The sequence below is a fragment of the Pristiophorus japonicus genome, chromosome 8 (assembly GCF_044704955.1).
Source record: "Pristiophorus japonicus isolate sPriJap1 chromosome 8, sPriJap1.hap1, whole genome shotgun sequence".
In the NCBI taxonomy this organism is placed as follows: Eukaryota; Metazoa; Chordata; class Chondrichthyes; family Pristiophoridae; genus Pristiophorus; species Pristiophorus japonicus.
This window is the reverse complement of record NC_091984.1, coordinates 173783375-173799072: the sequence shown is the minus strand read 5'-3', so window position 1 is coordinate 173799072 and position 15698 is coordinate 173783375. Positions and strand designations below refer to the sequence as shown.

The 15698-nt window shown below is 43.2% G+C and overlaps 1 protein-coding gene across 3 annotated transcripts in view; it reads left to right on the top strand.

Moving 5' to 3' along the window:
• The window catches only part of sfi1 (SFI1 centrin binding protein), a 209556-nt gene that overhangs the window by 114746 nt on the left and 79112 nt on the right, over positions 1 to 15698 (top strand). For all 3 annotated transcript variants that reach the window (XR_011594118.1, XM_070887562.1, XM_070887563.1), the window contains exons 18-22: positions 864 to 939; positions 3657 to 3752; positions 5143 to 5219; positions 5795 to 5897; positions 6928 to 7024. Coding sequence is in view for 2 of the 3 variants with exons in the window: in XM_070887562.1 (XP_070743663.1) it covers positions 864 to 939; positions 3657 to 3752; positions 5143 to 5219; positions 5795 to 5897; positions 6928 to 7024 (449 nt within the window). In the remaining variant the exon portion in view is untranslated. The remainder of the gene's footprint in view (positions 1 to 863; positions 940 to 3656; positions 3753 to 5142; positions 5220 to 5794; positions 5898 to 6927; positions 7025 to 15698) is intronic.

Genomic DNA, 15698 nt, shown 5'->3' with positions numbered 1-15698 from the left:
TCGGTTGCGGCCGCAGAAATGCCTATCTATTCCCCTTACAATTGAATCCCCAATCACTATCGCTCTCCCACTCTTTTTCCTGCCCTCCCGTGCAGCAGAGCCACCCACGGTGTCATGAACCTGGCTGCTGCTGCCCTACCCTGATGAGTCATCCCCCTCAACAGTACACAAAGCGGTGTATCTGTTTTGCAGGGGTTGACCGCAGGGGACCTGCACTACCTTCCTTGCATTGCTCTTCCTGTTGGTCACCCATTCCCTATCTGGCTGTGTGTACCCTTTTCCTGCGGTAAGACCAACAGTACAAATAAAAATTAAATCCCTCAAAATTTGGGCTGTATCTGGAGAGAATATTGTGCATTACATAAAACTACAACAGGGAAACAGGCTGTTGGGCCCGACCAGTCAGTATTGATCTTTATCTTCCCCATAAACAGGAATCCTAATCCCATGTACACATAATCCCTTTATTTGCCTTTCCTTCACTCACCTATCTAACTATTCTTAAATGTTGACAGGCTCTCTGCTTCATTCGCTAAATGCCACAACCTCATAACACTCTGTTTACTAAAAAAATAGCACTAGGCTACAAGTCTGTCGCTGGTGGTAGCATTGGTGGGAACAGCTTGAGGTGCTGAGTATTGTACAATATTGAAGTGTCATTTTAAGCCGCCGTATACTGTGTTGGTAGCAATACAGTAAATGAGTCTCGTGACTGCAGCTTGCGAATCAAACCTCCCGAACATGGTAATGTGTATTTGTAGACAAGTTTCAAATGTGTTCAAGTCTCATTTTAGGCAGCTAGAGACCAGAGTTTGATATAAATGTAATGCTTGCATCCTTTGTGTTTCCTGTCTCTACCTCAGACGGGACAGTGAGCTGCGAGCAGCAAGACACTGGTACAAGTGTCGCTTGCGTGAGACCTGGAATGCTTGGCAGCAGGTAAGGAATCGAACTACTGTTTCAGTTAGGTGCGTGAATAGCAATCCAACCGGAATTAAATCAAGCTGAATGGATCCGAGTGCCTACACGTCCATATTTGGAATAACGAACCTCATTGAGTTCCATATAAATATACAGAGCGCACTTATTTTTGTTTGAAGAAATATTTGATCACCCGCTGACCTCACTGAGTGGGAAGTTTTTACAAACAGATTGACTCCTGCCAACGAACCAGAAGCTGATTTCAATGACCGGAAACTGCGCAGTCCAGCTCCCTGTTCCTGGCATTTCAGTCCAGCTCCCTGTTCCTGGCATTTCAGCCTTGCTCCGTTTTCCTGGCATTTCAACTCCGCTCCCTGTTCCCGGCATTTCAGCCTTGCTCCCTGTTCGTTGACAGCAGTCGCGTCCTTTTACAAGTAGTTATGTACAAAGACCAACAACCAGAATCTACTAAATTCTGTTCAGTTTAAATTTTAAAATGAATTATTAGTCAAATAGAAACTGATTAGTTTTAAAAAAAGATGAATTGACAGCAGTCTTTAGTTTGAATTATACTTCTATCAAGCCTGTAACTGACATAATTTTCAACAGTGTATTGGAGGTCTACTACAAGATTTCTGGCTTGAACTGGCTGTTCAAACCCCACATACATTAAAATGCCACATGTTTCAAGTAACAGCAGACAAAACCAGATATGTTTTACTCAATCTCTTTCTGCTCCACCCCCAGCAGTTCTTTTCCGCTGTCATTAACAGCAGGTCTGTCTGTGCCTCCCACAAGCAGTGCCTGCCTACCTCTGTGACCAGAGCATCTGACTGGTGCTCATTGTCAATTCTAATGCAATCTTCGGTGTGGGTCTAAAGCTGTTACTTTGCTTCACTCTGATGCCAATCCAGCTTGGCTCTAATAGCATGATTGAGCAAGAAGTAGGGCCAGCTTGCAGGTGAAAGAACAGTTTGGGGATTGCATGGTGATGGAGTTAAATTGATTAGGTGATTCATTGGGGTCAGGAGGCTGTGGGTTTGCATGTGATGTCCTTTCACTTTGGACCTGGGTTGAAATCCTCTTTTTGGCTATAAGGGTCACATGTGAAATGGATTTAGGGGAGTCTCCGTCTAGTGATCATGGACCCAAAATCTGCCCTTAATTTAGCACTAAATTGGGAGTCTTGGACAGGTCACGAAGATGCTGGACGTGGGAAATGAAATGCCACATTGCAGTTTCTGACTGGCGCGCAGATGACTTCACTGTCAATTCTAGCACAATCTTCAGTGGAGCTTTGCTGAGTTCGCGCCTGTAGCGTATTATTTGGGAAGAAGAAAAATCAGCCAGTGTTCCCACTCCTAATTGCTGTGCTGATGGAAAAGTGGTCATGCAGACATTGAATCAGGACTGGATCAACTTTGTTTGAGTTGCTGATGCAGTTAAATAGTTTGTTGTCACTTCCAGCCTAAGCTTGCACATGATGGGCTACAGGAAGACCCCAGTGTGTGTGGCATGATGCCCGAGTAAGTGGTAGTACCCTTCGGAAAGGAGAAACTGGAAGAAATAAAAAGGGATGAGGTAACTAGTGGGGTGCCGCAGGGATCAGTGCTGGGACCCCAACTATTTACAATCTATATTAACGACTTAGAAGAAGGGACTGAGTGTAACGTAGCCAAGTTTGTTGACATAAAGATGGGAGGAAAAGCAATGTGTGAGGAGGACACACAAAATCTGCAAAAGGAAATAGACAGGCTAAGTGAGTGGGCAAAAATTCGGCATCTGGAGTATAATGTTGGAAATTGTGAGGTCATGCACTGCGGCAGAAAAAATCACAGAGCAAGTTATTTAAATGGAGAAAGATTGCAAAGTGCTGCAGTACAGCGAGACCTGGGGGTACTTGTGCATGAAACACAAAAGGATAGTATGCAGGTACAGCAAGTAATCAGGAAGGCCAATGGTATCTTTGCCTTTATTGCAAAGGGGATGGAGTATAAAAGCAGGGAAGTCTTGCTACAGCTATACAGGCTATTGGTGAGGCCACACCTGGAATATTGCTTGCAGTTTTGGTTTCCATATTTACGAAAGGATATACTTGCTTTAGAGGCAGTTCTGAGAAGGTTCACTAGGTTGATTCTGGAGATGAAGGGGTTGACTTATGAGGAGAGGTTGAGTAGGTTGGGCCTCTACTCATTGGAATTCAGAAGAATGAGAGGTGATCTTATCAAAACGTATAAGATTATGAGGGTGCTTGGCAAGATGGATGCAGAGAGGATGTTTCCACTAATGGGGAAGACTAGAACTAGAGGGCATGATCTTAGAATAAAGGGCCGCCTATTTAAAACTGAGATGAGGAGAAATTGCTTGTCTCAGAGGGTTGTAAATCTGTGGAATTCGCTGCCTCAGAGAGCTGTGGAAGCTGTGACATTGAATAAATTTAAGACAGAAATAGACAGTTTCTTAAACCATAAGGGGTTAAGGGGAGCAGGCAGGGAAGTGGAGCTGAGTCCATGATCGGATCAGCCATGATCTTATTAAATGGCGGAGCAGGCTCGAGGGGCCGTATGGCCTACTCCTGCTCCTATTTCTTATGTTCTTATGAGGTTAAAGTATTGATTAATTTAAAATAATTGGAGCATAAGACTGAAAGTTCTTGTTGTCCAACTGAGATTTACTGTGGTGGAATTAATGAATTTAACACCAGTGAGTAAATCCTATTTTTTTACACTTTCCAGTACATGCAGAAAAAGCGTGAGACGTGGAAGAAGCAGATGTGTGCAGATGTGCATTTTCAGCAAGTGGTGCTGTGCAAAGCCTTACACGGATGGAAGGTGAGTGATAGGCAGTGTAATGCTGATAGACACCTCTGTTTTAGTCAGAAGCAAGTTGCATTTTATACCAAATGCTGAATGAAGGCAAATTATGCCCTATACCCTTAGAGACAGAGATGGGTTTGCATTCTACGTCCTCTTCCCATTAGTTTAGGCTGGATTTCAACCCAGCACAATGTCAATTACCCAGGCCAGGATTTTGAATATTGCACATCAACGTTGGGTACCTGTAGTATTTGTATTTATTCAGCAGGAACTTAGGATTGATACTTGGAAGTGTGGCGGAATTTGGTTCCATTTGTTGAATACGTATTGTAATCCATGGGTACCCCTCAGTATAGGTCTCTTCTGTTTTTACTTTAAGTAGAAACTGCAATTTTATTCTTACATTTTTGTTATTTTTTCCTGTGATTTGGTTGAAGTGATGTTTTTATGGAACACAAAACCTGACAGCACCCATGTAGCACTATACCATGCAGCCCAGAGGGACTCATTTCTGGTCTGTGCTGAGATTTCTAATCTCAGCTAGGTCAGCACTCAGGCATCCACAACTGGGTACAGTGCCTCTGAGGGGGGAAAGTCACCCGGGTTTCCTGCTCCCCTGCTGGCAGCTACATGTGAGTTACCCACCGAGGCTTCAGGGCAGATATAAGTGGTTGTTTTTAAGAAATTGTACAATGGGACATCATCTATGAGTAACAATACAGACCAAAGGACAATTAACAAAATTGCGTCTCATTTGTTGGTTTCTTGCTTTCTGGCTGCAGCACACACAAGGTTAAAATTTGTTGCTACTAGCTATTTCTGCAGAGTGCAGATAATACACATCCCAAACTGGCCAATGTGCATACCTCCGAAGAATATGTATCAGTTGATCACCGCCATTGACGTTGGACCAGTCTCCCAGATCGTACAGGGTTTGAAAGTAACAGTGGGTCAAGCCGTTTCATTGAATTCTAACATCCTGTCATCCTGGGCATCTTTTTAAAGTAACAACTTTTATCTGTCTTGAAGACATGAGTGAGATTTGTGAGAGGACCAGAGCCATGGTTGTTTGCAGACCCTTTAATGGACAGCTCTGTAATCCAAGAGCTGCAGGTTGTAGGTTTATACTAGGAGTCAATCCGAAATCGGGGGTACAAGCTTGGTCAGAGGAGTCTGTGGTAATAATTAATCACTTAAGAACTAACCAACCAAGTTTTTCAAGGGTCAGTTTAACATTGAGGGTGAGTGCAGGAGAGATGTCTTTATTGTTTTTGTCATTTTGAGATTATTAAAAGTTTGTAATTTTATTTTTTTCTAAGTTCAATATATTTATCCAGTGACACTAATATTAAAGCCTTAATGTGACCATGAAAGCTGTATTATGCAACCCCTGCCTCTCATCTAGGTTTACCATCAGAATGTCCTGCAGATTTTGCATAAGGTGGATGAGAAGGAGAAGAAATGGAGACGAGATCTGTTGAGGTAATGAAGTATTGCAATAATTGGTTTCTGCATTTATCGGATATATGTGGCAAATATTATGCCAGATGTCCTGTATGGTTTAAAATTCACATGGTAGAACTACATAGCTTCACATCGTTTTATGTATCGTCCTCATTTTAATATTAATGATTGAAGCATTCAAAACCATTTTTGCTTCTGAGTGTGACCTTTATTATTGTACCACCTTCCAGAACAGATGCATTGGTTGGACATATTGAGTGTTGAGTCTACTTCATCCTTGACTATTTCAGCTTCATTCTTAGCTATTACAGAATCATTCATGCAGTACGTTTGTTTTCCATTGTCCCTTCCTATGCACCCTACTCTAGATTTGCCTATCTTAAATTCCATCTGTCATTGTTATTTTTCCCACTTAACATATTTTGTCCAACTCTAAATGTTTGTGCTGTCTCCTTAAATCACTTTGGTTTGTCAGTATCATTTGTCATTTATATAAGCCCCTTGCAATGCTGGATTTTATCCTTTGCTTTGCTAGGACCAGCACGAGGAGAATAGATTATTCAACGTTTTAAACTTGTTTCTTTGTCGTGTAGATTTTGTTTCTGCACTTGGAAAGGCAATGCACATGCATTGGCTGATGAAGCGAGAAAGACTGCCAGAGCGGATCAGCATTATCACCGTGTCCTGTTATCTAAGGTACAGCTCTGTTTCATTGATGAAGGAAGGTGCAAGTCATTTCTTGTGTTGAATATATGAGAGATCAGGATTTTTACAAAAAAAATCTATTCCAGCTTTTCATTTTCTTTTGCTTGCCATCAAATTTTAACTTTGAATTCTTGTTTTAATTTAATTTTTTGTTAAAGTATTTATGATGTTTACCTCTTCTCTCCTGTGCATGGTAACTACCCAGGAGGTTAAGTTCCTCCCAGCCGCCTCTGCCAGTGCTATTCTATTGCTGGGAGGAACAGAAGAAAAACTTGGGGTGACTCTCTTTCTGCTCTCCCCTCCACCCGTTTATTTCATTAACAAATAACTTCTCATTAGCGGGTAGGGTAGCTGCACTGTTTCGTGTAGGACTGAGTGATATCAGGAAACTTCCCAAGATTGATTCTTCCATCTGTGCTGTAGGCTGATTGCAGCTGGGTTGGATGCTAGAGTTGGCCTCAGCACCCCTCCGCAGGGTTGAGGGGTTTAAGGAGACGGTGGTAGTAGACCAGGGAAGACAGGTGTTCCTAATTCTGAGTTCTCGTCGGTGCTCAGACTTGGTAGTAATGCCCCAATGATCCAATCATTTGTGTCACTTACTGTCTGGACTTGTATTTGAATCGCCATTTGGGGGAAGGTTGGCAGCACCCATGGATACTGATCTCAAGCGTGAGTGTCTTTCGGAGAGGGGAAGGGGTAGGCATGAATTGTAATAGTTTACCCTTTCTCCTTGTAGAATGGACTGTGGCTTCTGCTTGGCATCTGTACAGGGTGACCTGGCCAAGGTTGCGGAGTGAGGTTCTCCTACCACTCTGTGTAACTCCATTGAGCTAAGCCACACTCTGGAGCTAAATGTTAATTTTGTAATGTTTGCATGTGTACCACGTTGTTTTCCTGTATTAAGTTTGCAGCTTGGTTACCAACCAGGAGAGTTGTGTCAGGACTCTGGGGGTTGTAAGGGGCAGGGCTGTTTTCCTACAGCTGAGCTAGGTGATGGTTCTGTGACTTTACCTTTATATAGGTTCTTGAGTACTGGAGAGATACAGTCTCACTTCAAGTGTATCAACAAAAACAGGAGGAGGAAGTTGTGCTGGAAGCAAGACAACATATTGGTTTTGGTAAGTGGTGAAATACAATTCTTGTGTGGATAAAATGTTCAGTGCAAATCCCCACTCTACTTCTTTACATTTTGACATGACAATGTGACTAAGCACTCAATTTTATACCTGTTTCATTTGTCTTATGTGAGAATGGGAAAGGGAGATCCTGGCAGAGCATCTTTATACTATATTAACAGATTTGTGCTGCATATCTGAGTGGTTCTTGTTTGATATGATCTGTGCAAAAATGTGACCGTTGTATTACCCTTCCCCAAGGATGTTCAATGAAGCTGTTATCTGTTGACCTCTCACACTGTTTCCCCTCAGGCTCACTCTCACTGACTCTTTGCTGCTGGTTCTCCTGCTGTTACATTGTTGGACATTTTTTAATGAGCTCCAAACAGCGAGAAGGGGATAGATGAGCAAATTTCTAAGACGTGTAACAAAAATGAAGTAGTAATATTAGACTTTAATTACCCTAATGTAGACTGGCAAAAACATAGTGGCACGCGTAGGGAAGGAGAGGAATTTCTAACGTGTGTGCAGGAGAACATTCTCGATCAATGTGCCCCCAGTCCAACAATAAAGGAAGCAGTGTTGAATCTGCTTCTGGGAAATGAAGTAGGACAAATGGAGTGTGTTACAGTCGGAGATCATCTAGCTAACAGTGACCACAGCATAATTAGGTTTAAAGTAATTATGGAAAGAGACCAGAAAATATCCAAGGTAAAAATGCTCAACTGCGAAAGAGCTCATTTCAGTGATTTAAATCATGAAGATTTCCCTTTGGGTCAGGTAGATTGGAAACGGCAATTGCAGGGTAAACCAGTAAGGGCATTCAGGGAAGTGATAGTTAATGTACTAACTAGGCATATTCCTCCGACGGGAAAAGGTAGAGCATCCAGGGCTAATGCGTCCTGGATGATAAAGGAAGCAAAAGTTAAAATAAAACAGAAAAATGAGGCTTATGATAAATGTCAGGAACAAGATTCAGTTAATAACCAGAAAGATTATGGAAAGTACATGAGGGAATTGAAAAGGTTAATACGGGAGGCGAGAGGTTACGAGAAAAGATTAGTGGGCAACATTAAATTGAACCTTAAAACATTTTACAAACATATAAAGTGTAAGCAGTTAGCCAGGGAAAAAAGTTGCTCCTTTTGATGACCCAAAGGGAAATCTTCATGTAGAGGCAGAGGACACGGCACAAGTATTAAATGAGTACTTAGCATCTGCCTTCAAAAGGAAGTGGATGGTGTGAAGGTTACGCTAAAAGAGGAGAAGGAAGTTATGGACAGGATAATAGGTAGACAAGACGTACTAAAAAGTTTAGCATTACTGAAAGTTGCTAAGTCACTTGGTGCAGATGGAATACATCCTATGTTGCTGAAAGAAGCAATGGTAGAAATAGCAGAGGCATTGGTCACAATCTTTCAATCCTCATTGGATACTGGAGTAGTGCCGAAGGTTGCTAATTTTATACCACTATTCATGAAAGCGGAGAGGGATAAACCAGGAAACTACAGGCCAGTCACATCGATGTTGGGGAAGTCATTGGAAGCCATTATCAGGGACAACATAAACTTTAATTTGGATAGGCATGGGTTAATCAAATAATAACTTTTATTTATATAGTGCCTTTTACGTAGTAAAACGTCCCAAGGTGCTTCACAGCAGTGTTACAAGACAAAACAGATAAATTAAGGCAGATGACCAAAAGCTTGGTTAAAGAGGTAGTTTGTAAGGAGCATCTTAAAGGAGGATAGAGAGGCAAAGAGGTTTAAGGAAGGAGTTGCAGAGCTTAGGGCCCAAACAGCTGAAAGCACGGCCGCCGATGATTGAGCAGTTATAATGAGGGATGTTCAAGAGGGCAGAATTTGAGGAGCGCAGGCATCTTGTGGGGTTATGAAGCTGAGATAGGAAGGGGCAAGGCCATGGAGTGATTTGTAAACAAGGATGAGAATTTTGAAATCGAGGCGTTGTTTAACTGTGAGCTAATGTAGGTCAGAAAGCACAAGGGTGATGGGTGATCATGACTTGGTGCGAGTTAGGACATGGGCTGCTGAGTTTCGGATGACCTCAAGTTTACATAGTGTAGAATGTGGGAGGCCAGCCAGGAGTGAGTTGGAGTAATCAAGTTTAGAGGTAACAAAGGAATGAATGAGGGTTTTAGCAGCAGAAGAGCTGAGGCAAGAGCGGAGGCGGGCGATGTTACGTAGGTGGTAAAAAGCGGTTATGCCGCGGATATGTGGCTGGAAACACATTTCTCAAATATGGCACCTAGGTTGCGAATGGTCTTGTTCATCCTCAGATTGATGCTAGGGAGAGGGATGGAGTCAGTGGTTAGGGAACACAGTTTGTGGTGGGGACCAAAGATAATGGCTTCGGTCTAATTGGAGAAAATTTCTGCTCATCCAGTACTGGATGTCGGACAAGCAATCTGACAATTTGGATACCAAGCAGCGGTTGAGGGAAGTGGTGGAGAGGTAGAGCTGGGTGTCGTTAGTGTACATGTGGAAACTGACTCCGTGTTTTCAGATAATATCGCCAAGGGGCAGCATATCGATGAGAAATAAGAGGAGGCCAAGGATAGATCCTTGGGCAGATCTAAGGAGAGCCAGCAAGGATTTGTTAAAGGCAGATCGTGTCTGAATAAGTTCATTTGTATTCTTTGTTGAGGTAACCGAGAAAGTTGATCAAGATAGCGTATATATGGACTTTCGGATGGCATTCGACAATGCGCCACATAGGAGGCTTATTTGGAAGATGGAAGCCTATGGAATTAAGGGGAAAGTGACCGTATGGATACAAAATTGCTTCAGTGAGAAGAAGCTAAGGATGATTGGATGGATGTTTTTCAGACTAGCAGGTGGTTTGCAGTGGTATTCCCCAAGGGTCAGTTTTGGGTCCATTCCTCTTTGCAATTTTTAAAAACGACCTATGAGGATAGTAATAGGCTTCAGGACAACATATAGACAGGATGGTGAAAGGGGCAGAAGCATGGCAGATGGAGTTCAATGTGGAGAAGTGTGAGGTGATGCACTTTGGGAAGACTAATGTGGAAAGACAGTACACTATAAATGGCACAAATTTTGAAAAGTGTAGATGAATAGCGAGACAAATCCTTAAAAGGTGGCAGGTCAAGTTGATAGGGTTGTTAATAAAGCATATGGGTTACTTGTGGTTATAAGTAGATGAATAGAGTATAAAAGCAAGGAGATCATGCTAGAACTTTATAAATTACTGGTTAGGCCTCAGCTGGAGTATTGTGGACAATTCTGGGCACCACACCAGGAAAGATGTCAAGGCCTTAGAAAGGGTACAGAGGGGGTTTACCAGGATGTTACTCAGGATAAGGGACTTCAGTTATGAGGAGAGGTTGGAAAAGTTAGGACTGTTCTCCTTGGAGCAGAGAAGGTTAACAGGTGACCTGATAGAGGTTTTCAAGATGATGAGAGGTCGAGAGATCATAGGTTCAAAATCATTGGCAAAAGATGCAGAGGGAAGATGAAGAGAAATGTTTTCACTCTGAGTTGTTGGGATCTGGAACATTCTACCTGAAAAGTTGGTGGAAGCAGATTCCATAATTTTAAAAGGGAGTTGGACAGGTACTTGAGGATGAGGAAGTTAGAGGGCTAAGGACAAAAAGGCAGGATGTGGGACTAAGCACGACTGCTGTTTCAAAGTGCCAGCCCAGGCTCGATCAGCCAAATGACCTCCTCTTGTGCTGTAATTTTCTATGATTCTATGAAAACAAATAAATCCCCAGTGTTCGATGCTCTTGATCCCAGAGTGCTGAGAGAGGGAGATTTGCAAGTCTCTGACAAACATGAGCGCCATTGGATACTTGGGAGCTACCAGTAGATTGAAAAGAGGCTAATATTCCCAGATATAGGCAACGAGTCTTCAATTTTGTGTCATATAATAGAATCATTTATCAGGAGTAAAGTTGAAGATTATCTGTACACCAACAACAACTGAGTAATGGTCTTAGATGCCATAGATCCTGCCTGACAAACCTCTTTTATTTCTTTGAGGCAGTGACAACGCAAGTGAACTGCCTGGACCCTTACTGCCTCCCACCCTAGCCGTGTACCCTAGTATGGGCTCCATCTTGTATCCCTCAAGTCTAAGGGTGCAGACTTGCGCTTGTCTGGTGCAAACTGGTTATGCATCTATCGCCAAATCTGGCTGGACCACATCAAGCACTATTGGTCCTTGCTGTCCTCTGCCAAAACTGCTCAAGACTCCAGGATCATACTGGATAGCCAAGATAACCCTGTTTTTTTCTCCATTGTCAGCTGTCTCCTTAAACCTCTCTCCGCTGCCTCCTCCACTCTCGCCTCTAACAACAAATGCTAGCAGCTTACGGACTTCTTTGTCATTAAGTTTGAGGCCATCCATTCTGCTGCCTTTGCTGCAACCCTCCTTTCCTCTTTCCCATCAAGCCACCTTCACCCAAGGCTCACCCCTGCCCTCGCACTGAACCTGTGTCTTACTCTAGTTGATCTTCTATCTCCCCTCATGTCCTCTCGGATCATGTTGTCCGAGACTTACTTCCTGCTCCCTCGATCCTATTCCCATGAAATTACTGACGACCAAACTTCCATTCCTGGTCCCCATGCGAGCTGACATTGTTAATGGTTCCATATCCTTGTATACTATCCTGCTTCCATTCAAAACTGCCATCATCACACTCCCCTGACAGAAAATTTACCCTCATCCTCTCTGTCCTTGCAAACTTCTGCCCCATCTCCAACTTCCCTCCCTTCTCTAAAGTCTTTGAATATGTTCTCTCAAATCCATGCCCATCTTTCCAACAACTCCCTGTTTGATTCTCTCCAATTCAGGTTTCCAGCCCTGCCACAGCACTGAAATGACTGTAACCAGTCACAAATGACATCCTCTGCGTGGGACTTTGGTACGCTAGCCTCCTTCTTTATTAACCTCTCTGCAACCTTTGACACGTTCGACCACATCACCTTCCTCCAACACCTCTCCTCCGTCGTCCAGAGACTGCCCTCACCCGGTTCCATTAACATAAGAACATAAGAAATAGGAGCAGGAGTAGGCCATCTGGCTCCTCGAGCCTGCTCTGCCATTTAATAATATCGTGGCTGATCTGATCATGGACTATCACCTATCTAATGTTAACTGAAGTATCTCTAGCAATGGCTTCTCTTTCTGCTCCCACACCATTTTCACTGGAGTCCTCCAAGGATCCCCCTTTTTCTCATCTACGTGCCAAAGCCATCATCTTAGCCCCTGCCACAAATTCTGTATCTGTATCCTTACCACCGATTTCAGCCCCATTCCCGACCACTGACTCAGGTTGAACCAGACTGTTCACAACCTGGACGTCCTATATGACTCCAAGCTAAACTTTCTGCCCCTCCTCATCCATGCCTTTGTCGCCTCCAAACTCGACGATTACAGTGGTCTCCTGGCTGGTCTCCCATCCTCCATAAACTTCATCCAAAACTCTGCTGCCTGTATTCTATCCCACACCAAGTCTTACACGCCCATCAGGGCTCTGTGCTCGCTGACCTACATTGGTTCCCTGTATCCCAATGCCTCTAATTTTAAATTCTCATCCTCATGTTTAAATGCCTTCATGGCCTCGCTTCTTTCTACCTCTGTAGCTTCCTACAACCGTCTCCAATTCTGGCCTCTTGTGCAACCTCCTCCCTTTGCCCCACCATTGGCAGCTGTGCCTTTAGTTGTCGAGGCCCTAAGCTTTGGCTGTCCTTGCCTAAACCTCTCTGCCTCTCTCTCCTCCTTTAAGACCTTTCCTAAAACACATCTCTTCGACCAAGCTTTTAGTCACCCCATCTAATGCTTCTTTGGCTCACCATTCATTATTGTTACTTCTATGAAGCAGCGTGGGATGTTTTTCAAAGTTCAAGGTGCCATAGAAATGCAAATTGTTGTTGACTGGTAAACGCTATGATGTTTAGTACTTGCACTTCCAAAAGACATTTGATAATGTTCCACATGAAAGGTTTAAGCTTGAAGCTGTGGAGATTCAGGGTAAAACTCAAATGAGCAATAAATTAGCTGTCAGGGCAGAACATGATGGGTACTAGTTAGACGAGTACTGTGAGGGGAGGTACTGAGTTGGGTGCCCCAGGGCTGGTGTTGGGGCCACTACAACTAATTTACGTCAGTGAAATGGACTTCGAAAACTCAATGCAAATTTGCAAACAATATCAAAGGAAGAGGAGCAGTGCGATCAAAGGGGGCAAATCAAAATAAAATATCTGGGTGGACCAAATGATGGCATATGAAATATTGTACAGACTAGTGTCAAGGATTGTTCTTGGGAAAGAAAAACAGGCAGTGTGAGTACTCTACTGAAAGGCATTGAGATAACTAAGGATGACATTGAAAGAGAAAGTATCTTAGTAGATTCAATGCTCTATGTCCAGCCAATGCAGAGCAACAGTCAACATCATCAATTGAATGTTAAACTACATAGGCAAAACAGTAGAATACAAGTCTGAGGAAGTTGTGAATGATCCAACTGTACAGTGCATCAACTGTACAGTGCACCTTAAGCACCGTTTCCAGTTTTCATTGCCACGAAACAAGGGAGAGTTTCAAGTGCTGGGGACAGTGCAGGGAAGAGCCATGAGGCTGATCCCTAGTGTCGGGTCTGAATTATGAGGCTCTTCATCGTGGAAAGGAGGCAATAATTATAGAGGATAATTCAGAGTATGGAAGAAGGTACATCACAAGACTCTTTCAAGTTAAACTGGGAGAGTCTGGCAAGGCACACTGGTTCAAACTGAGAAAAGGGAATTTTAAAACTGATATCGGGAAGTTCTTTATGCAGAGACTAGTCAGCACTTGGAATGGACTCCCAGATAGAGTGCGAAATCTTTGCAGTCATTTAAGGCACAATTGGATGCAGTAATGTGAAGAGTTTGGGGTATTTTTGGATGAATGAATTGATGAGCAGAATGACCTTCCTCGTTAGTAAGTATCTTGTAATAGCAGACACACACAATGCACAAAGCTAAGTTTTAAGCTAAGTAGATATAAACTATTTCCTCTCGGAGTCCTGAACAGGGAGCCATAACCTTAAAATTAGAGCTAGGCCGTTCATGGATGCTGTCAGGAAGCATTTCTTCACACACAGGATGGTGGAGATCTGGAACGCTGCTCCAAAAAGCTGTTGAGGCTGCGGGGGTCAATTGAAAATTTCAAATTGAGATCGATATATTTTTGATAGGCCAAGGGTATTAAAGTTTACAGAACCAATCGGGTAGATGGAGTTAGGTCGCAGATCAGCCATAATCTCGTTGAATGGCAGAACAGGCTCGAGGGGCTGAATAGCCTCCTCCTGTTCCTGTGTAGTTTCCATGCAGCCTCACTCAGGTAACCAGACCAGCATCACCAAGATGTTTTGCTATTTTCCACCCACTGCTCCAGTATTATCATTGAGCTGTGAAGTTAATAGTTTACAGATTTTAGAAATCCCTAATGGTAGTATGGAGGCAGAAAATGACCTGCTGATGCACTATTTTATGCACCCATGCACACTTTCAGAAATAATGAGATGGCTCGTGAAATGCTTATTCCAGGGACACTCAATAAGGAAAGTATGCCTGCACGAGCATAGCACCAGCTTAGAATTATTCCCAAAATTGCCAATAGTTTACCTCCCCTTCCCCCGTGCCCCCCAAACCCCAAAGCTTAGTGAGTAAATTCTGTGCTACTGCGCCACTAAAACCAGATTTAGAAATTTTCCAGTCTGCCCAGAGTCAGCCGAGGTGATATAATTAACCTCAGTGCCCCAAAGGGGAAAAAACAACTGTTCTGGATTACTATCCAGTACCAACTTGCTTCATCATTGGTTTTATGGGAACAGAAAGAACAGGATTGGGGTCAGCTGTGATGCCCAGCATGGTGGAATATCCTGCCGACACTCACTGCCCAGACCACACATGAAAAATGACCATATATGCGAGGTAGCAGGATCAGCTGGCACTCCTGGAACTGCAACTCAGTGAGAGTCAGGATCTTCATGTGGGGAGGGGAGAAAATTGGAGCGTTGTGGACAAAGTTTCTTTAGAAAAAATTCAAAGCTGTCGCTAAAATAACCAACCAGCTCAGCACTTCTTTTCTTGGGGGCAAAAAATGTAACAGCATATTTTCATCACACACAAAACCTATGGTTGTGGGCCACACGATACTGTAATGTGTTTCCTAGTACATCTCCTGTCTTTTCTTAAAAAGTAAATCTGTCATTAACCCATTCCATTTAATTTTCCATCTCTATCGGGGCTCATCATAAATTGAGTCCCAGGCTTCTGCAAGGCCCAACCTCTGCACGTCAAGCAGGTATCTGGTAGCCCAGGTCTGCCTACACCAATCAGCTTATTCATTAATTGACTCTGAGGTTTCGCTCTGTCATTTTATTTCCAGGAGCCCATGATAAGCCGTTCACTACAGAATTCACAACATTTAATATTTCATTTAAAAGGCATCACTTTTATCAGTACCCTTCTGTTAAGTATGAGTCTCGGTGGGGGCGGATATGGAGGCCGATTTTTTTTTTTCCCCCCTCATGGAATGTAATTCGCTATTTTTTTGTGCGGAGATACTGGGAAGACAAAGCAGAAAATAATTGATAAAACCGAGACCACTGACATTTATCCAGTCGAAGTACTGGTGGATCTACTATGGA